The sequence below is a fragment of the Hyperolius riggenbachi genome, chromosome 2 (assembly GCF_040937935.1).
Source record: "Hyperolius riggenbachi isolate aHypRig1 chromosome 2, aHypRig1.pri, whole genome shotgun sequence".
NCBI classification, from domain to species: Eukaryota; Metazoa; Chordata; class Amphibia; order Anura; family Hyperoliidae; genus Hyperolius; species Hyperolius riggenbachi.
Window position 1 is genome coordinate 558,985,464 of NC_090647.1, and position 21,887 is coordinate 559,007,350.

The 21,887-nt window shown below is 48.4% G+C and overlaps 1 protein-coding gene across 1 annotated transcript in view; it reads right to left on the reverse strand.

The window, feature by feature from the left end:
* Positions 1-4,733: 4,733 nt before the first annotated feature.
* Positions 4,734-21,887, reverse strand: part of USF3 (upstream transcription factor family member 3) — a 30,444-nt gene continuing 13,290 nt past the window's right edge. The window contains exons 4-7 of the mRNA XM_068270910.1: positions 20,787-20,815; positions 20,046-20,128; positions 16,990-17,086; positions 4,734-12,289 (exon numbers count right to left, since the gene is read on the reverse strand). Of these exons, the coding sequence (XP_068127011.1) occupies positions 6,042-12,289; positions 16,990-17,086; positions 20,046-20,128; positions 20,787-20,815 (6,457 nt within the window). The 3' untranslated portion in view covers positions 4,734-6,041. The remainder of the gene's footprint in view (positions 12,290-16,989; positions 17,087-20,045; positions 20,129-20,786; positions 20,816-21,887) is intronic.

Genomic DNA, 21,887 nt, shown 5'->3' on the forward strand with positions numbered 1-21,887 from the left:
GGGTGGAATCAGATGCTAATAATGCAGAGTTGATACAAATTCTGGGCAGTTTGCAAATGTACCAGTTAAAAAAAGGTAGCAGCTTTATTTGGTCCATTTCAAAGCTGTATAAATTCAGCATAAAACTTGCATCAATAGCCTTTTTAGCATCTGGATGTCCCAAAACTCTAGACAGCCGGTAACCTGCACATCTACTTTAATTGCCCTGCCCATTAGCAGATGACCAGGATGTACCGAGGCTACTGTCTACAAAGTGAAGAGAAGCAGCACACTAATGAGTCATCACTTCTCTCTGCAGCTGGTGGGCAGGTCAATTAGGTGTGATTATGTGACATACAAAGAAGGAAGAACAGATGCCATATTACATTTAACCAGTACTCCAGAAACAAACCATGTGAGGAGATGAGGAGGTTGGGACTTGTTGACAGGAAGTAGGTGGTAAGCAATTGGCAAGACCTTAATTGTCTTAAAGGGGAAACTAGCTCGGTATGCACGGTCACAATTGTGTATGGATAGCTGCACAACTACAGGCCAACATTGCTACACATGAGTTCTTGTATTTGAAAAATTCAGATTCCAAGGGGATAGTTATAGTTTGCTTTGAGAATTTGCCGTATTCCGCTCCGGTTAACTTAAACCAGCTTTAAGGTGGCTTTCGTGGTAGGAATGGTCACCTATTCTGTGATTATGCAAATATATGAAGCCAGAAAAGGAACCAAACTAATGCAGTAGCTGTGGCATTTCACTGGTCCGACACTCATCTGCATATAACTTGCATACATTTGGAACAATTCGCATGGCATTGACCATCTCCATTGGACAGTTAGAAACATTTGGAGCCATTTCTCCTCACCGACCATCTGATAGGAGAGGCCACAGAATCTACATTTTCCACACGAATCATTGTATCGGTTATTACTAAATATGCATTTACATTTCCAACCAACAATTTCCTAAAACCATGTAAAAAAATAGTTATATTCTATGCAACCATGGCAACAGTATTCCGTTTACAGACTGGATTCCCCCGAAACCTGACCTGCCACAGCACCAACCAAAGAAGTTACTTTTAAAGTGAACCTCCTGACTAAAAATCTACAGCACTGAAAAGGCTTGGTGTTTAACAGTTTCACAGCATCAGAAGTGTTTTTCTTACATAAGCCTTATTTTTAGCTTTACAAAAGCTAAGCTCCGCCCCTTCAAAGAAAACTGCCCGGGCTTTTTTCCAGATGCTGTGCAAAGCATGATGGGATTTCCTATGTTATTCACGTTGCCTAGCAACTGGGAGGGGTGATCAGGACACAGGACAGTTGGAACTGTGTCTCATGCTCCCCGTCACCTCCTTTCAACCAAAAAGATGGCTGCCCTCATGAAATCAAACATTTGCCTGTTCTTTTAAAATAGGGTGGGTAAGAGATTATATTACCTATCTTTTTTAATTAACATAACTAAAGTAACTTAATGACAGTATGTATGTTTAGGCTGAAGTTCCTCTTTAAACTGAAACTGTTACTTGTCCACAGGCTGTCAGAGTGGAGAATCTCATGGCACTTGTTACGGATGTCAATGAGTTGCTAATCATTTCGAGATGATGCAAGGTTCATGCAAATAATAAGATGCTTTTGCTTAGTCTATTTCCAAGGTACAGCAATTTGCATCACGTTAAAAATGATTAGCATCTCATGGCTCATTGTTGGGTCAGGAAGGTGGGTGGATAAACTCGGCCAATGCCAGGAGGCGTGGCTACCGCCTAGGCTGGGACGTCCCATCTCTGCTGTTTTCCTATGCTCTGCACCATGATAAAGCTACAACAGTGCTGGATGTAAGACTTTCACATGTGGGGAAGACGGCAAAGCTGCTGAAACATGATGCAAAATACATTCTTCATTCTACTTTTACCAGATTCTTCTCTAGTCAGTCATTTCAATAAACAAGCCCATTTCCTTCATGGTTGTTGGCACCAAGTGCCTCTAATACTATATCCAGTACTGTTGTAGCTCCGCTCTACGCATCCTATCCTAGCACTGACCTACACAAACTAATGCTGGGCATACACGGGTCGACGGGCCCTTATCAATCGAGCCGCTGATGGTTCGATTGATCATTTCCAATGTGCCCGATCACGCAGCAGATCGATTCCGCGCTCGATCCCCGTGGGCTGACAATAGAAGACAAACGAAAGGAAGATAAGAAATGCCCGCGGGGACGCAGCGGGAGTAGATCTGGCGGCTAATCGAGCCGCCGGGTCGACTCCTGTATGCCCAGCATAAGGCCCGGTTCACATTAGTGTTTTTTTCCGGAACGTGTACTGTACAAACGGAACGGATGTGAAAGGATCCAATGTTAACCTATGGATCCATTCACATGCGCCCCTTGGTACTAGGCCTGAAAGATTGAATTTAAACCGAAATCGCGATCACCAAGATCACAATTTCGGAATCGTCAAAGCAGCAATTATCGCGATCACGTCATTCCCAAATGGGGGAAGTTTTAAGAAGTGGCTTCAAACTTCTCCAAAGTCCAACGCTGTCCTCTATCACCGTCTGCCGGCTCTTGTGCTTGCAAAACTCCGGGTTCCTGTATGTCACATGACATACAGGAAGTATTCCGTGCATTAGAGCCTGCAGGAGGCGAAGTGGATAGACGGCCATCGCTGGACTCATGCTGGAAGCTATGTCCAGAACTGTTGCAGCTTGGGGACAGAGGAGGCACAGAGAGGGACAGAGTGGGCACAGAGACAGAGCGGGCACAGAGAAACAGAGCGGACACAGAGACACAAAGGGGGCAAGAGAGAGACCTAGAAGAGGTATAAAGAGGCAAAGGGAGCACAAAGAGAGACAGAGGGGCAACAAACAGGCACAGAGGGGGAACAAAGCTTGATTTGAAGGAAATCGTGAATCTAATCGAAATCGCAATTTCAGACAGAAATCGTTCAATTCAATTTTTTCCTAAAATCGTTTAGGCCTACTTGGTACTGATACGTTCCGTACGTTCTGATCCCCGGAGTTAAAAATTGCTGCAGGCCCTAATTTTCCGCACCGTTCTGCATAGCGGAATGAATCCGGGAAAAAAAAATGCAGCAGCATTTGGGCAATGGAAAACGGAACGTTTCTTCACACTAGTGAAGAAACGGACCGTTCCACGGGGGATGGGCTGAAGCAAACCTGGGTGAGGGAGGGTGCAGCAGCCGGGCCAATCATTGATCAGATCCGTTTTCACTATGTGAACCGGGCCGCGGACAGAGCCATCCGGATCCGGTGAAGCGGAGACCGGATCCGCTCACTGGATCCTTTTTGGCTGAAACGCTAATGTGAACCAGGCCTAGAGGTGGCCATACATCTCTAGACTGGGTGGCAGATTGACCATCCGATTCCATAATTATTGAACTGGATGAAAAACTGTGCTGCCAAGAGCATGGGCAATCGACGATGCGACCAAATTCATGCGCAAATTGGTCCCATGTATTGATTGGACATGCTGCAAGATGTCAGGCTGTCGTGGTCGATTGCAGCGAGCGATATCAGGAGTAGCGACGAACGCAACGAAACCCCCGGCTCTGTTCTCCCTAATGTGAAAGGTGCCCCCCATCCCAGCGCCCAGGGAAGTATACTTGCCCTGTCCTCGTCCACCGCTGGCTCAAGGCTCTGTCCGCAATTTGCATACATCTTTCGATGTATGGCCAGATCGCCCATTAACCATTATATAACTCTCTGAATCTGATCAGAGAGGGACTTGGGGCCGCCCACACACTGTCCAGTGATTTGCAACAGCTTTCATTCTGTTTTCTGTATCTATTGCAAATCGCTGCAGTGTGTGGGCGGCCATAAGTCCCTCTATGATCAGATTCAGAGAGTTATCTATTTAATGGTCAATAGGGCCATACGTTAAAAGATGTGGGCGTGTGTATGCAGATTGTGGACGTAGCCTGGAACCAGCGGCAGACAAGGACAGGTAAAGTATACTGCCCATGGGCACCTTTTGACTCTATCACCACCTGTTGGCATTGCCCCCTCCCCACTATTTTAGTCTCATCTCTCTCTACCGGCAGGGCCCTGGCCTCCTCCAGTCTTCAGTGTCACCATGAATGCTGGTACTAAGCGGCTCGGCAAATGTGACGTCACATGTGGTACTGGCGCTTGTGGCAACGCCAATGACGGGAGGAGGTCAGGATTCCCACCAGAGTACAGGTGAGATTTTAAAACGCTGCACATCACCACAGGGGGATGATACTTTACATCAGGGGGGAGGGGGCAAGAGGTCGACTAGGGGTCTGGCAGGTCAATGGATCGTCGCAATATTGAACGTCATTACCGCAGCTGATCGAGCCCTTGCCACCAAAATTGTCCAGCATGTCTGATTGAGGGAAAGATTAATTGGGCAGCCATGTTGCGGCACCAATTCTTTTGGAATTCCATAAAATTATCAAATCAACATATCAACTGATGTATGTGCACCTTAAAGGAAACCAGAGACCTAATAAAAAAAGTTTTATACCTGGGGCTTCCTCCAGCCGCATGCGCTTGTATCGTTCCCACACCGCCGTCCTCCGCTGCCTGCAGCTCCGGTATCGGGTCCAGTTAGCTCTGCCAGGCGGCTGCCGGAGAGATACATAGAGAACGCACTTCCTCTTGCACAGACTGGCAGAACTATTGGGACCCGATACCGGAGCTGCAGGCAGTGGAGGACGGCGGCGTGGGAGCGATCAGTGTGCATGGGGCTGGAGGAAGCCCCAGGTATGTCTAAAACTTTTTTTTTTTTATTTAGTTTCTGGTACACTTTAAGATTTCCTATTTGAGTTCAGATCCTTTTAAAAGCACAGATGCAAAAATGTGCTTGCAAGAACCAGTGTGGTGGTCCACCATCATTCCAGGTGCAAACGAATCCGCCAACCAGCCAGACCAGCTCAGCTGCCAACAGCAATGTCCTCAGTGGATGTGAACAGCACAAAGAGGTGGGGTTTAGTTTTAAAGTACAATTGTAGAGAGAGATATATGGAGGCTGACATTTATTTCATGTTAAACAATACTAGTTGCCCTGCTGATCCTCTGCTTCTAATACTTTCAGCCATAGACCCTGAACAAGCATGCAGCAGATCAGGTGTTTCTGGCATTATTGTCAGATCTGACAAGATTAGCTGCATGCTTGTTTTTGGTGTGATTCAGACACTTCTGCAGCCAAATAGAAAAGCAGGGCTGCCAGGCAACTGGTACTGCTTTAACCACCCTGGCGTTCTATTGAGATCGCCAGGGCGGCTGCGGGAGGTTTTTTTTTTAATTTAAAAAAAAATATTTCATGCAGCCAACTGAAAGTTGGCTGCATGAAAGCCCACTAGAGGGCGCTCCTGAAGCGTAATTCCGATCGCCTCCGGCGATCAGAATTAACAAGGAAGGCTGCAATGAGCAGCCTTCCTTGTTTGGCTTTCCTCGTCGCCATGGCGACGAGCGGAGCGACGTCATGGACGTCAGCCGCCTCCGATCCAGCCCTTAGCGCTGGCCGGAACTATTTGTTCCGGCTGCACAGGGCTCGGGCGGCTGGGGGGACCCTCTTTCGCCTCTGCGCTGCGGCGGCGATCAGGTAGCAAAGTGCCGGCTGCGAGTGCTGCTTTTTATTTTATCAAAATCGGCCCAGCAGGGCCAGAGCGGCACCCTCTGGCGGTAATGGACGAGCTGAGCTCGTCCATACCGCTAAGGTGGTTAAGGAAATAAATATGTCAGCCACCATATCACTCTCACTTCAGTTGTCCTTTAAGCTGCCATGGTCAAAGCTTGCATTCTGTGTGGAATCAGGAGAGTAATGAAGACCCAAGCTGAAATCATGCCATCCCAGTTATTTATCACCAGTGCGGCTTTACAGATGTTGTGGGACTTGACTTAGGGGACCTGGCCGCAAGGCGAACTATATGCTAAGTAAGGAACATGGAACAGACCATTCCCACCTACAGCATGACTTCACTAGAGCATAATATCACAAATGCATCAGAAATACAAAAGAGATCACCATCTACAGTTTCTACCTCCTATGGAGTTCACTCTGGCCGAGTGTCAAACTGCTGAGCTTGAATCATGGCCCAGTATATGGCTTATGTTGTGCGCAGGTCTGTTTGACGTCTGTTTAGAAGAGTCCGATGCTGAAGGGTGGGATATGGGCAGTAATGGAGACATGGCAGAGCCGTCAGGGGGCAGGGATGTTGCAATCTCTGGAAAGAGGGAGGTTAAGTTGAAGTTGGACAAGTGGGAGGGATTGGCCATGTGCATCGGTGGCATTTCCGGGAGAAGAGGAAACGTGGTTTGAGAGAAGCCCACGGGACGTGGTGGAGATAATATGGAACCAAACCTGTTGTTGAGTCCTGTGCTGTTCGTTTTTTCCGTGCTGGGATTAGGGAACATCTGGTTGGAGAAATACGGTAGGGTGAGGTCGTTGGACAGGCTTGGATGAGCCGGGGAATATGGGGGGTAAAACGAAGGCAACGTATTTTGTGGATCTACAGGGATGAGAGCAGAAGTCCTGGTAGGGGCAGCCTGGGTGACTGGAGGAATGAAAGACGCATTTGCATTGATTGGTGGGTTCATTGTACCCTCTGGTATAAACGGAAAGGCAAAATTTTGGGATAGCGCGTGCTGATCAGGTGCTGAATTATCAGTGGGCACTTGAGGGCAGTCTGGCACAAAACGTACAATACCAGGCCTTTTATCTGTAACGGGCTGCTGACGGCCAAGGATCATGCTGCCGGGGCCAGCCAGGGGAAGGTGAGGCAAGGCCGGATCAAACATATTGCTTTGTCTTTGGCTCCCAGACCTGTTCCTTTCATGCTGCCGGGCTTTGGAATCGGATTCCTCCTGTAAAGGATGCCTTGATCTCTGGGGAACTGGTGGGTTCACCTGCCTCACCCCTTGCCGTTGGTCGACATTTCCATGGGAAATAGTTTGATGAGGGATGGGAGGGTGGACCACGCCATGCATGTTGATGGAAACCTGGATATTTAACTGGTTCTTTGCACCCTGAGTATCAACTTGTCTCATTGAATGGGACTTTAGTACAGTATTGTGAGGACTTGTGTTCCGACCCTGTATTTCTCCAGAGGAAGAAGCGCTGGAGAAAGGGATGTTTAGAGAATTACTCCTTGAGGGTACTTGTCCCATAACCAAATCACAGCTCTCTCTGCTCTGAGCCTCGCTTTCTCTCCGTATATGAAGAACATCACGAGCTGGTGGGCAAGCGAAGTCAATGCTGGAGGAGTTATATTGATGACGTTGAGGTCCCGATATCACCCGCTGGCTTGAACCGACCTGATCTCCGATGTGCGGGGCCAACAAACTCTGCATAAAGCTTTGATGGCATGAATTTTCATTATCTCTTATTTGGAGGCTGTTAGAAACAGGAATTTCTTGCACGCTCTGGTAGGGCAGGTGCTTTTGCCGTTCCATGGCGACGGCAGGATTCTGATTGATCCTGTAGGTCTGGGATTGCAAACTCCTCATTTGGGCGGCAGAATTAACGTCATTGTTCCTTGATGTCTGGACCTCAAAGGTAGCCTGCTGCTGCGGATTTAAGCTGCTTGGCTTAAAGGTCTGGCAGTCGGGCAGGCGCTGTGAATCAGTATGGCCAGACTGCTCTATAGTCATCCTGTTCTGTATATTGTGAGTTGGCATAACTTTATTCCTGGAGACATCTAAGTATTTCCTCATCTCCATCTGTTCCGACACTCTGGAAGCTTGAACAGACATTCCTAGTCTCTGGTCAGAGCTCGAAGTGCTCTTTCCGATGAGTGCCTCGGCTGAGTAACTAGAAACTCTGTTGCGTTCCTGACGGTGTGCTGTGGACATGATCATGTTCGTAGACCGGGACACAACACTTGGCTGGGAGACCATCTGTTGCTCTAAACTCCTTGAAGTCATTAGTCTTTGGACTTGGCTGTGACCGGTTAGATGTTCTGAGGACACCACAGGCCCTTGAGCCCTGTTGATTTCCTGTTGGTGCTGATGAAGGATCTCCTGGTTAACATGGCTTTGTTGGTGCGTGTTGTGAAGTCCTCGAGAGGAAGCATTGCTTTCACACGATTTTTCAGCTGCCACAGACCCAAAATGAGATGACATCTGCTGCTGGATCTGTTGGTGATGTGGGTGAGGCTGGGCATTGTTTTGCCTGTTTTGCTCTGGGAGCTGCTTCTGCTGAAGAGACAACCTTGACACCTGGGCGCTTTGCATTGGTGGCCTTTTCTTTTGCATCTGAACATCTTGCTGTATAAGTCTTTGCTGCTGAACGCTATGAGACTGGGAGCGAACAGAGGTCTCGGCAAGGGAAACATGATGCTGCTGCTGTTGGTACAAATGGTGCTGGTCCCGCAAATGTCCAGCTTGCTGTTGCTTTACGTACGGGTTATTGTTATGATGAAGGCTTGCCTGCTGGTGCTGTTGCTGCAAGGGCTGACCGTGTTGATTCCCCATTTGACTCTGCTCTGAAATAGGCGGCTGAGAATTGCAACGCATATCATTCTGCCTTAGATTTGAGTTTACGAAGTTGTTATTTGTGGAGAAGAGACTAGACATTCCCTCTCCGTGACTTTGAATACTTCTGGATAAAGAGGTTGCAGAGTCAGAGGAGATTTGTCTGACTAATATCTCATTCTGCTCCACCACACTGTCTGATGGCTGCAAACTCTCCAGTCTCATTGGAGCCTGGAACTGCTTTTGCCTCTTGGCTGTGGAGATCAACTCATCCCCATGGGCGGGGCGTTTGGTAGATTCCTTACGCACATCAACACTTTGCTTCAAAATAGACTCTGTGGTCTGGGCAACCTGCATGACTGTGGGCTTCATGGGATGCAGCTCATCTTGATGGTACTCAGACAAGACCAAGTTGCCTTGAGACTGGCCTTCGTAAATTCTGGAGGTCATTGATGAATTGGTGGATGTAGTCAGTTGCAAATGATCAGATGCCTGAGACACACTTGCACAGCCTGTAATTCCATGTCCGATTCCACCCTGATGTATTAAGTTATTGATGCTCAAACTAGCCACACTTTGAGATGTTGAGATCTGCAGAGGTAGATTGGTGGCACTCCGTCCTAGTGGGCAATGAATTTTCTCCACCAATCGATCTGTGCCTGTGTGGGAATTAGCTACTGACGTACTGAAAGAAGCAGATATGGATGGAAGTTGAGAGACATCTTTAGCTGAATGTGGTCTAAATGGGAGTCGACAATTGGCAGGCATTGTTTTTTCAATGTCTTTTGAGACGGCTCCAACTTCCGTTTGTGCTCTCGACTTTTCTTTAGTAACGCGTTCTTGATCAAAGATGTCCCTTCCAGCAGCTGCCACGATTTCACTTTGCTCAGAAAAAACACAAAACGATGGCACAGAGGAGACCGAGTTAGTGGCATCTGCCCTGGTGGTATCTGGCAGCATTGAGGCAACAGAGAAATTTCGTCCACTTACAGCACTGCTGGACAGAGGAGAGTCAGTCTGTCGACTCGTTGCACAAGTGCTGGTGACTTCATGTTCAGAAGTACTGGTCTGGTTTTGGGCAATGTGGACCACTGAAGCAGTCAAGATGATGGAATCTGTTTGATCAAGAGTTACGGGATGATCCGGCTTGGTTTTGCTATAGAATATTTCAGGCCTATGAGAGTCATTTACTGGGACTTTTTCGAGAGGTTTGCAGTTTGGAACTTCTGATAAAATCTGCACCTCTAGCAAGTCAGCAGGAGATAAATTTGCACTATCCCCTTTCATCAGGCAATCTCTGGAAACCATACTGGAATGTGCAGACTGATCTTGAGAAAGTTCCACCTCAAGAGAATCTTGAACGGGTTGCTCATTTAAGGGTAGTGTTCTAGAAACCGTTTTAGGCTTAGAGTTGGTTTGTTCCATTGAAGTTATATTCTGCTTGCTTGGATTTATACATACTTCTTCAGCAACGAGATCTCTTGAAGCTGAACTTTCAGTTGAAAATTGTTCCTCGGGTACAGATTCAGTAACCACATTGACTTCAACAACCTTGCTTGGCGTGACAGAGGTTCCAGCTTCAGCCTCAGCCATACATTGAGTTATTTCAAGCTTTTGCAAATGACAGTCTACTAAATCTGGTTTCTCTTGAGCTACGCTTGGAACTGTAACTAAAATGGGAGTACTTTCTGTCTGGTTCACATCTTCATGGCTGGCCACGAAGTTTGAAGCTTCTGGGCATGAAGAATCAACTTTAGTAGCTAAGCTGGAATCTCGCTTCACCAATGCACCTTTCTTACAAGTAGGCTTTTTGATGGCCTTCTTTGGCTTTACGCTGGGTGGTGTGCCACAAGTAGGTTTTACTGGTGAAGGCTTTGTTGGTGCAGGGGCAACAGCTAAAACTGAAGGCGTCTCAGCAGTTACTGCTGTCACGGTGGGTCCAGGCACTGAAGCACAGTTCACTGGCATGTTATTAGTTGTCAAAGGAGCCGCTGCAGAGGGATTTAGGGTCAGCTGAACACAGTTCTGAGTACTCATCTGAGATATGCTCTGACTAAGGGTGGCCAGTGCACCAAAAGTGTTGAGAGCAACATTAACGTTGGGATCTTCACTGGTGGTTGGCTGGATGATCTGCATGGGCGTCTGGCTTGAGGAGCCAGCCGAAGGAGTCACAGGCTGCAGTGCAAACAACTGTCCATTCACAGAAATTGTGGGTGGCTGTTGATTCGAAGCGGCAGTAGATGTCGGCACTTGTTGTACGGTTCCGGACGTCTGTACAGGCACCGGTCTGGGCAATATATGTACAAGATGTTTTCCACCAAACGTTTGTGGAGCCACCACGCTTTGAACTGGGTTCGTTGGGCAAACGGCAGGATTGCCTGCGTTAACTGGCATTACCATCGATGGTGAAGGCTGTGCAGAAACAAGAGGTATTGGATTCTGGTTTGGAGCTGCTTGGATTATAACAATTTGTTGGCCGACTGTTGGCTTAGGAAGGGGTGGACAAGGAGCAGGTGCAGAAGGCTGAAGAAGTATAATGTTCTGATTGGCTGCAGCTGGATTTAGAGCAGTGCCAAATGGTTGAGCCACCTGAATTACTTGCATCTGCGAATTTAGTGGAAGGATATTGGTTGTGCTTTGTGGTTGTTGTTGGGTTTTCAGAGCCTGGACCGCCACAGCTGGACAAGAAGGCATTTTCACCATGACAGGCTCCACAGTTTTGTTTTCGGGCGTCGAGATAATATTTAGGTTTACGCAACCTGGTATTTGACGATTACTTATGGTATCCTTTGCTGGGATCATCTGCTCTGTCAAAAATGCAGGAATCGTGGAGGAAGAGGTCTGGCTTAATGGCTGCACGGTGTTTCCTGCAAGCTGTAACGTGGTCCATGTCGTTTGCGTGTTTCCATCTGATGGGATTCTTGTTAAGCCGCCAATGCTTTTCAACTCGGACAACGTATTAGAAAAAGTCCAGTTGGTCTCCAAACCAGAAGATCCAGCAGACAATGCCTGGACTTCAACGGTAGAATTTAGAATTTCCCTCGAAACAGCTGATACCTCTGGGCTTGATTCAATATCAACATTGGGAAAGATCTCCTTGACCAAGTCTTTCACAGCTTCGGCACAGCCAGAAGCTTTGCCGTGGAGCGAGTTTGAAGACTCCTGTAGAGTTATGGCAGCTTGTGACACAAGAGGAGACTGCTGTGATGAAAGATTGCTGGTGGTGGAGATGGTTACCGTTGACGTGGAGTCCACAGGTTGTCCTCTAAGGCAGTCTGGCAGGGCTGACTGGCTGGAGGAATAAACATGTGGACCTGCTGAAGTGGACGGGATAGGCAACTCCGTCACAGAGCCAGAGGGAGACTGGGTGGTCTGTGTGCCTTTCGATGGTAAAGGACTGGTGGTGGTTGTTGTAGGAGTTGAAGTGCTAACAGTAAGACACAAGGAAGTCTGAGGGGTTGTGCTTGCCAAGGCCACATTTTGCTGGCAAGTTTTGTCCAAGGAATACACTCCAGAAATGGTGATAGGAGTCACCAGATTGCAAGTTCTCTGCACCGGAACCACGTTGGCAGTCTGCTTTTGCATGTTCTGGCCCACATTGAAAGTTATCCCGTGCACAGTGCCGGCTTGGTGGGACGGAGCTAGCTGGTTACTGCTCACACAGAGGGGGAGCTTCTGTTCGGCTGGAGCTATCGGGGAAGTCTTAGAGCTTCGCGCGCTTCCCTTCCAGTGCATTGTCGGGTCATCGTACAGACAGATGTCATGGCTCTTTAGTAGTTCTATGTAACGGCCATTTTCTTTCTGGATGTCAGCCAGTTCTCTTCTCAGCTTCCGGATTTCACGGGCTGAAGGAAGGGAAAAACAAAAAGACTGGATCAGTGCATGGAAAACCCGCAAACTAAGTACAAATTTGCTTACTCATTACATTGCGCAGCAGGTTGACTTCAATAGAAATGTCTGAAACTCATTTTCAACAGGTCTTTACAAAAGTTAATATAAACGCAAACAATTTATAAAAAATTACGTTAAAAGGAACTTGAGGTGAGAGACATATAGAGGCTGCCATATTTATTTCCTTTTGAACTGTACCAGTTGCCTGGTTGCCTTGCTGATCTATTTGGCTGCAGTAGTGTCTGAATCACACCAGAAACAAGCATGTGGCTAATCTTGTCAGATTTGTTAATAATGTCAGAAACCCCTGATCTTCTGCATGCTTGTTCAGGGGCTATGGCTAAAAGTATTAGAGGCAGAGGATCAGCAGGACAGCCAGGCAATGTGCATTGTATAAAAGTAAAAAAAAAAAAGTATATCAGCTTCCATATCCCTCTCACCTTGAGTTCCCTTTAAGAAAAACAACATTTAAAAAGAGAGAACTCTGTTGCAAAAAAACAAGAATCATTCACTTCTGTACCTCTATATAAAGGAATGTATACATGTGTCAAAATGTGTAATCCAGCAGCAGTTTTGATGCGTCTCCTGCCTCTCATCTGAGGCAAGTGCCACTAACTCACATTTCTGATGAATGGAAAAGCTCAGTTTCACACCTATATTGCACGTTCAAACTTAGCTTTTACATAATACATATTAAAGTACAAAAATAATAACTAGCAGGCCTTCAATGATAAAGATAAACAAGGCCATAGTTCATGTTTTAGCTTCTGGGGCACTGAACGACTGTCAGCATATGAGACAACACCACATGAACTGCTTGTAGTACCAGGCGCAGATTCTATGTTCTAATTAATGCAGCTGCAGGTTTTAGGGCGTAGACCAGCCTTTCTCCACCTTTTTACCCTGGAGGAACCCTGCAAATAACGTTTGGATCTCAAGGAACCCCTGCAAACAAATGTTTGATCTCGAGGAACCCCTGCATTTATTTTGGAGGAGGCGTGGTCTTTAAAGAGGAACTCCAGTGAACATTTTACTGCTGGCAGGTGATTTAGCTGCTGCATGGTTTTTGGCAGTTGGAAACAGCTGTGAACAGCTATTTCCCACAATGCAGCAAGGTTCGCAGACAGGAAACTGCCAAGATTTCGAACTTTTCTTGTGGGAGGGGTTTCACCACAATATCATTCATACAGCACCCCCTGATGGTCCGTTTGTGAAAAGGAATAGATTTCTCATGTAAAAAGGGGGTATCAGCTACTGATTGGGATAAAGTTCAATTTTTGGTCGGAGTTTCTTTTTAAAAGTAGGGGAGGCTGTTTATTTCTTTGCTCCCTATTGCACTGCCTCTTATTATACTGTCTGCTTTTCCTAGTGCTTCTTATTAATGTGCTCATTCTTATTCTGACCCCCAATTTAGTGCTTCTTTTTACAGTACCCCCTATTATAATGTACTCTATAATACTTGATGGGGTAAAAACCCAAGGTACCCCTGCAGAGTACTTAAGGAACCCTGAAGTTCCAGGAAACCCTGGTTGAGAAGTACACTCTCCATCCTGCATTAAAACCTGCCGCCTGATGCCGCGCGTGCTTCCGAGCGTGCTCCTGCACGTACACATGATCATGTATGTTTCTGTGTGTGCATGTGACTGAGCACGGTCCTGTGAATGATTGTTGCTGGCTGATAATTATTCAATAAAGTGAGGGGGAAAAAAAAGTGACATGGTGGCAATAAAATTAAAAAAAATGTGGTGTTTTTTTAATCCCCAGTTAATTTGTAACCCCAGCCTAGCCTATTAACCCCTGCAATACCTATATCTGTTTATAAACCTTAAATGACTGCCCCCTGTAGCGATTGGATGTGATTGTTAGGGCGAAAGTTTGGAGCCCCAATGCTCTACAGATGTAACGCTCTGCCGTTGCCTAGCGATGCATCTGTACAGCACTATGGCTCCTGAACTGTCACCCTAGGGCAGAGGTTCTCAACGTGTGGTACGCGTACCCCAGGGGGTACTTCTGAAGGTTCCAGGGGGTACTCAGGCTTGATATACTTGACCAAGAATAACCAATTTAGAGTTTTAGAAAATGATACATCTTATTTAAACAACACCAAATAAGTATTTTAGTAATTAAAAGCAATAGTAAGCGCTTGGAAATTGTTTCAAACCAATTATCCTGTACTACGATTAAATATATATTTGTCAAGGGGTACTTGAGATAATGTTTACTATGCTAGGGGGTACTTGGTGAGTACAGGTTTTAAAAGGGGTACATACCAATAAAATGTTGAGAAACACTGCCCTAGGGAATGCGTTCAATCACCACAGACACGCAGGCTGAGGATAGTGGTCTGTCACATTCTTAGCTAGTAATAAAATATGGCGTATGGGTGTCTGTTTAACCGTGAAGGGCCAAATAATTTATTTTTTGTGTTTTATAACTGTGGGACGTGTCATGTGAAAAATTAGGAAGGGTGAAAAATGAAGAGATTGGTATTTTCTGTATTTACGCCTAATATTTCCCAATAAAATGACTATAAAATAAAATAGTTTTGGGAGAAAAATATTACCTAAAGAAAGCCTAGATTTTACTGAAAAACACAAGATCGATATCACTAAGATGGTAATTAAAAAGTTACTGCTTTATCAAAGTGACACAGCTAAAGTGTCAAAAATGTCACGAACCTTGACCACTTAAGTACCAGCAGTTACTGCCCCCTTAAAGGGAACCTGAAGCGAATAAAATGATTTAAAATAAGCACATGACGTAGCTGCAAATGAATATTACATACTAACCTCGCTGTCAGTTCCTCTCAGAAGTTCATCATTTTCTTCTTACAGCGGTCCCTTCCAGTTCTGACAAAATTTTGTCAGAACTGAAATATACCAGTTGCTGTCAGTTATACCGTACATACTCACCTATAAGTCGAGAAATTTAGGACTGACTCAAAGTATAAAAGTGTGTGTGTGTGTGTGTGTGTGGGGGGGGGGGGGGGGGGGTCGCCTTATACTTGAGTAGTCCTAAATTTCACAACTTATAGCCTGGCATTGTGGGGGAGCCTCTTTCTCTCCCCTTACCCTGTGCTAATGCAGCAAGCTTTCCACAAAGCCCCCCTCCCTCCCATCACCACGCAAAGGGTGTCCGCTTCTCCCTCTCTCTCCCCCGTGTCTGTCATCTAATGCGCAGCCCCATCGCTTAAGCGGAGGCCGTAACTCACTGATTACACAGCGCGACATCCTTCCTGGTCCCTCTGCTCACGCTGGTCTGTTTTACAATACCACAGCTACGGCTCCGATGTCACATGACACATGAAGTCACATGACATCGGAGCCGTAGCTGTGGTATTGTAAACAGACCAGCGTGAGCAGAGGGATAAGGGAGGATGTCGCGCTGTGTAATCAGTGAGTTACGGCCTCCGCTTAAGCGCTGGGGCTGCGCATTAGATGACAGACACAGGGGGGAGAGAGAGGGAGAAGCGGACACCCTTTGCGTGGTGATGGGAGGGAGGGGGGATATGCGGAAAGCTGCTGGGGAGAGGGTGAGTGAGAGGGGGGGCCCTTTCCATGGTGGTGGGAGGGAGGGGGGCATTTCAGCAAGCTGCGTGCTGTAGCACTGTGAGTGTAAAACGGGACACACAGCCAGGGGGAAATGGGCCACATAGCTAGAGGGGCCACACAGCCTGGCAGACACAGTGACCACACTGAAATATCCTGGTGACATCCTGGTCCCCAAGTGCAGTCTTTAACTTTCCTGGGTAGACTTATACTTGATTAAATAAAAAATTACAGGGTCAAATATTGGGGTCGAATTATACACGAGGTCGACTTGTATCCGAGTATATACGGTATATCAGCAGCTGTCAGTTACAACAATGTGCAAGGTAGTGTCCATGTTTCCCTATGGCTCAAGTGGGTGATATTACAGTGTAACAGTGTGCTGACCAGAAAGCTGTTATGGGGTAGTGGCCATTTTTAAAATGGAGGAGGAGAATTCCATTGACCACAGTGGACAAATGAGATGCAGGAGAGGAGAAAGAGATTGGGGAGTAGACTACGCAGGAGCAAAGTATGATCTGTGTATGGTTATTTAGACTTTTTATTTTCAGTTCACTTTCTCTTTAAGGAACAGAGACCACTGGTACAGAAACAGTGGAATCCCGACAAATCGCCGAACATACCTGCCGCACGTCGGGATCCTGGGCCACCAGTTCCTGTGAGCCGTTCAAGAGCCGCTTTCATTGGCTGCTGACCCTGTCTTTCAACGTAAGCCAATGGGAGTTGCTTACATTGATAGACACGGACAGGAACCAATGAAATTGGCTCCTGACCCGCTCACATGGCTCTGCCGTCATAGAGACAGGCAGAGCAAGTGAGCTGCATCGGGAGACGGAGGGGATTCAGTGGCGAGATCGGCAGAAGCGTCAAAAACAGATGCGCACATCGGCGGTGAGTTGAAATCTACGCCCTACCAGCCAGGCAGCCATCAAAACGGAGCAGATTTCAACTATCATGGTCCTTAAGTAGTTAAGGGGTAAAAAAAATGTGGAACACGAACCAGTTAAATATTTTTTTAAAAATCATTTTTTTGGAGTGGAGGCTATGTACAATTGTTCATCATCAATTTTCACCTGGGGTTCCCTTTAACTGGTGTCTGGCCTCACCTTGTTCCTTGTCCCCTCCGTTCAGTAGCAACTCGTCGTTCTGACGCTTCAGCTCTGTGATGTACTTGTAGGCCTGCTCCAGGATCATGTTCTTACTCTAAAGCAGAGGAAAACACAAAAGAGGTTTACTTTCATATTCACCCCCCGGCCACTACCCAATCTCCACACTGAGGACACTGGGAACTAGTCCTGTGTTTAAAGGGGGTTTAAGCTTTCCACTAAGAAATTCACATAATGCAACTTATAACAAAAAGAACTATAATAAAATAATACACATTATTAATACACCATAATAATTAGTATTATATTATTTTGTAATTATAAAATTATTATAGAATAATTACCGTATATACTCGCATACAAGCCGAATTTTTGACCCCCAAAAAGGGGGGTCAAAAGTTGGGGGGTCGGCTTGTATGCGAGTCTTCCCTGGTGGTCCGTGGCCCGCGGCCCCCGCTACCCCCTCCCGCTGCTGCTATTACCTGCAGCGGCTTCCTCTTCCCCGCTCTGCGCTCTAATGCCCGTATGAAGAGATCCCAGCAGCGCGCTCGGCGCTGCTGCTGTGACGATGCAGGGGGCAGTAAAGAGCACGGCTCCCTGTAGCAGCGATCTGTATCGCCGTTACCAGGGGAACCGCTCTTTCCTGCCCCCTGCATCGTCACAGCAGCAGCGCAGAGCGCGCTGCTGGGATCTCTTCATACGGGCATTAGAGCGCAGAGCGGGGAAGAGGAAGCGCCGGGGAAGAGGAAGCCGCTGCAGGTAATAGCAGCGGCGGCGGCGGGAGGGGGGCGAGCAGGGCACTATACTGGCCACTACCTACTATACTAGCTATACAGGGGCACTACCTACCTAAACTGGGCACTATACTAGCTAAACTGGGCACTTTACTAGCTATACTGGGAATTACACTAGCTAAACTGGGCACTATACTAGCTATACTGGGGCACTATACTAGCTATACTGGGGCACTATACTAGCTATACTGGGGCACTATACTAGCTATACTGGGGCACTATACTAGCTATACTGGGGCACTATACTAGCTATACTGGGGCACTATACTAGCTATACTGGGCACTATACTAGCTATACTGGGCACTATACTAGCTATACTGGGCACTATACTAGCTATACTGGGCACTATACTAGCTATACTGGGCACTATACTAGCTATACTGGGCACTATACTAGCTATACTGGGGCACTACCTACCTATACTGGGCACTATACTGGCTAAACTGGGCACTATACTAGCTATACTGGGGCACTATACTAGCTATACTGGGCACTATACTAGCTATACTGGGCACTATACTAGCTATACTGGGGCACTACCTACCTATACTGGGCACTATACTGGCTAAACTGGGCACTATACTAGCTATACTGGGGCACTATACTAGCTATACTGGGGCACTATACTAGCTATACTGGGCACTATACTAGCTATACTGGGCACTATACTAGCTATACTGGGGCACTACCTACCTATACTGGGCACTATACTGGCTAAACTGGGCACTATACTAGCTATGCTGGGGCACTACCTACCCTTACTGGGCACTATACTAGCTATACTGGGACACACTGGGGGGATCACGCGGCCAGCATTTCCTACCCCCGGCTTATATGGGGGTCAATCATTTTTCCCTGGAAAAGTTGGGGGGTCGGCTTATATGCGGGTCGGCTTATATGCGAGTATATACGGGTATATAACTTATTATGGTTATGTAATATTGTAGTATGTCAATAATATCATATAATTTTATTAACATTATTAATATATAACTACCTACCTAATAAAATACAAATGTCCCTGTGTCAGTGCTTTTGCACTACTGCCCATGTCTTGCATGGCCGAGTGGGCAGGCGCATGCGGTGGGCTGGTGCACACGCACGCTGTGGCGGCGTTGACAGACCTAGAGCTCATTTTTAAACTGGCTTAGGTCACCAGTAATAAAATATATACTTTATTTTATTTTTTTGCAGTGCACCCCCTTATTCTCTCGATACGGTCTCTTAGTTTTTTTTAGTTAAACTTTTGCCCAATCTGACTATAAACAATTGGCTGTGTTGAGGAGATGTGTGCCCCCCCCCCCCTCCCAACGGGGGGCGCCAGCGCGGAGCAGAGGAGGTGTGCGTCTCCTCTGGATAAGGGGTGCCAGCGCAGAGCTGAGGAGGTGTGCGTCTCCTCCTGATAGGGGGCGCCAGCGCGGAGCTGAGGAGGTGTGCGTCTCCTCCTGATAAGGGGTGCCAGCGCGGAGCTGAGGAGGTGTGCGTCTCCTCCTGATAGGGGGCGCCAGCGCGGAGCTGAGGAGGTGTGCGTCTCCTCCTGATAGGGGGCGCCAGCGCGGAGCTGAGGAGGAGTGCGTCTCCTCCTGATAGGGGGCGCCAGCACAGAGCTGAGGAGGTGTGCGTCTCCTCCTGATAGAGGGCGCCAGCGCGGAGCTGAGGAGGCGTGCGCCTCCTCCTGATAGGGGGCGCCAGCGCGGAGCTGAGGAGGTGTGCGTCTCCTCCTGATAAGGGGTGCCAGCGCGGAGCTGAGGAGGTGTGCGTCTCCTCCTGATAGGGGGCGCCAGCGTGGAGCTGAGGAGGTGTGCGTCTCCTCCTGATAGGGGGCGCCAGTGCGGAGCTGAGGAGGTGTGCGTCTCCTCCTGATAGGGGGCGCCAGCGCGGAGCTGAGGAGGTGTGCGTCTCCTCCTGATAGGGGGCGCCAGCGCGGAGCTGAGGAGATGTGCGTCTCCTCCTGATAGGGGGCGCCAGCGCGGAGCTGAGGAGGTGTGCGTCTCCTCCTGATAGGGGGCGCCAGCGCGGAGCTGAGGTGGTGTGCGTCTCCTCCTGATAGGGGGCGCCAGCGCGGAGCTGAGGAGGTGTGCGTCGCCTCCTGATAGGGGGCGCCAGCGCGGAGCTGAGGAGGTGTGCGTCTCCTCCTGATAGGGGGCGCCAGCGCGGAGCTGAGGAGGTGTGCGTCTCCTCCTGATAGGGGGCGCCAGCGCGGAGCTGAGGAGGTGTGCGTCTCCTCCTGATAGGGGGCGCCAGCGCGGAGCGGAACCCACCTGCTTCAGCACAGGAGAGCATGGGATGAGTTCTCCAATCCTATTGATCCCGGAATTGATCTTCTTCTTCCTGTGTCTCTCCACTGAGAAGAGAAGACAGAGATAAAACACAGCTGTGATGTGAAGGATATAACAGTCTTCCTCAGACACGCCCAGTGAGGGGCCAATAATACTGCCTTGCATGCAAACCGGGATAATGCACGCCATGCAGCAATGGGGGGGTTCAGGAAACGGGCGCACGCCGTGCAGCGATGGGGGGGGGGGTTCAGGAAATGGGCGCAGGCCGTGCAGCGATGGGGGGGTTCAGGAAACGGCCGCACGCAGTGCAGCGATGGGGGGGTTCAGGAAACGGGCGCACGCCATGCAGCAATGGGGGGTTCAGGAAACGGGCGCACGCCGTGCAGCGATGGGGGGGTTCAGGAAATGGGCGCAGGCCGTGCAGCGATGGGGGGGTTCAGGAAATGGGCGACGCAGGCCGTGCAGCGATGGGGGGGTTCAGGAAATGGGCGCAGGCCGTGCAGCGATGGGGGGGGGGGGTTCAGGAAATGGGCGGCGCAGGCCGTGCAGCGATGGGGGGGGGTTTAGGAAACAGGCGCAGGACGTGCAGCGATGGGGGGGGGGTTCAGGAAATGGGCGGCGCAGGCCGTGCAGCGATGGGGGGGTTCAGGAAACGGGTGCATGCCGTGCAGTGATGGGGGGGTTCAGGAAACGGCCGCACGCCATGCAGCGAGTCTCACTCACCTTCATTGTGGCTTTCCCGATTCTTCTTCCTGGGATAACAAACACAGAATAAAAGTTACTAAAGCAAAGAGGCTCTTTGTGATATTATTACGCTCCTAAAATATTGTACTGACTGGTAATATTTACTAACAGCTCTGCCAAGGGGGACATCAATAAAACTGCAGAGAAAACAGTTTATACGTCCAAAATTATTGGTGAAAAAGCCGGTTACACAAGCGTTCAACAGAGTCTTCATTAAAAGGGGGTCTGAAGTGTATTTTTTTTTTTTTTTTTAAACAGATACTGTATTTTTGGGACTATAAGACTCACGTTTTCTCCCCCAAAAGTGGTGAAAAAAGTCACTGTATCCTATAGTCCAAATGCAGGGAGTTCCTGAACGCCTGCCAATAAAAATCTCCAACCCACCGCAAGGTTGGGGGACTCCCTGTACTGCGGCCATGCAGAGGAGGACACAAGGGGGACCGAAAAGGGCATAGAGGAGGACACAGGGGGACACAAAGGGGCATAGAGGAGGACACAAGGGGGACCGAAAAGGGCATAGAGGAGGACACAAGGAGGACACACAGGGACAAACGGAGGACACAGGGAGACAGAAAGGTGCATTGAGGAGGACACATAGGGGACACAAAAAGGCATAGAGGAGGACACAAGGGGGACACAAAGGGGCATAGATGAGGACACAGGGGGACACAAAGGGGAATAGAGGAGGACACAGGGGGACACAAAGGGGAATAGAGGAGTACACAAGAGGGAGACAAAGGGGCATAGATGAGGACACAGGAGGACACAAAGGGGCATAGAGGAGGACACAGGGGGACACAAAGGGGCATAGAGGAGGACACAGGGGGACACAAAGGGGCATAGAGGAGGACACAGGGGGACACAAAGGGGAATAGAGGAGTACACAAGAGGGAGACAAAGGGGCATAGAGGAGGACACAGGGGGACACAAAGGGGCATAGAGGAGGACACAGGGGGACACAAAGGGGCATAGAGGAGGACACAAGGGGGAAACAAAGGTGCATAGAGGAGGACACAAGGGGGAAACAAAGGTGCATTGAGGAGGACACATAGGGGACACAAAGGGGCATATAGGAGGACA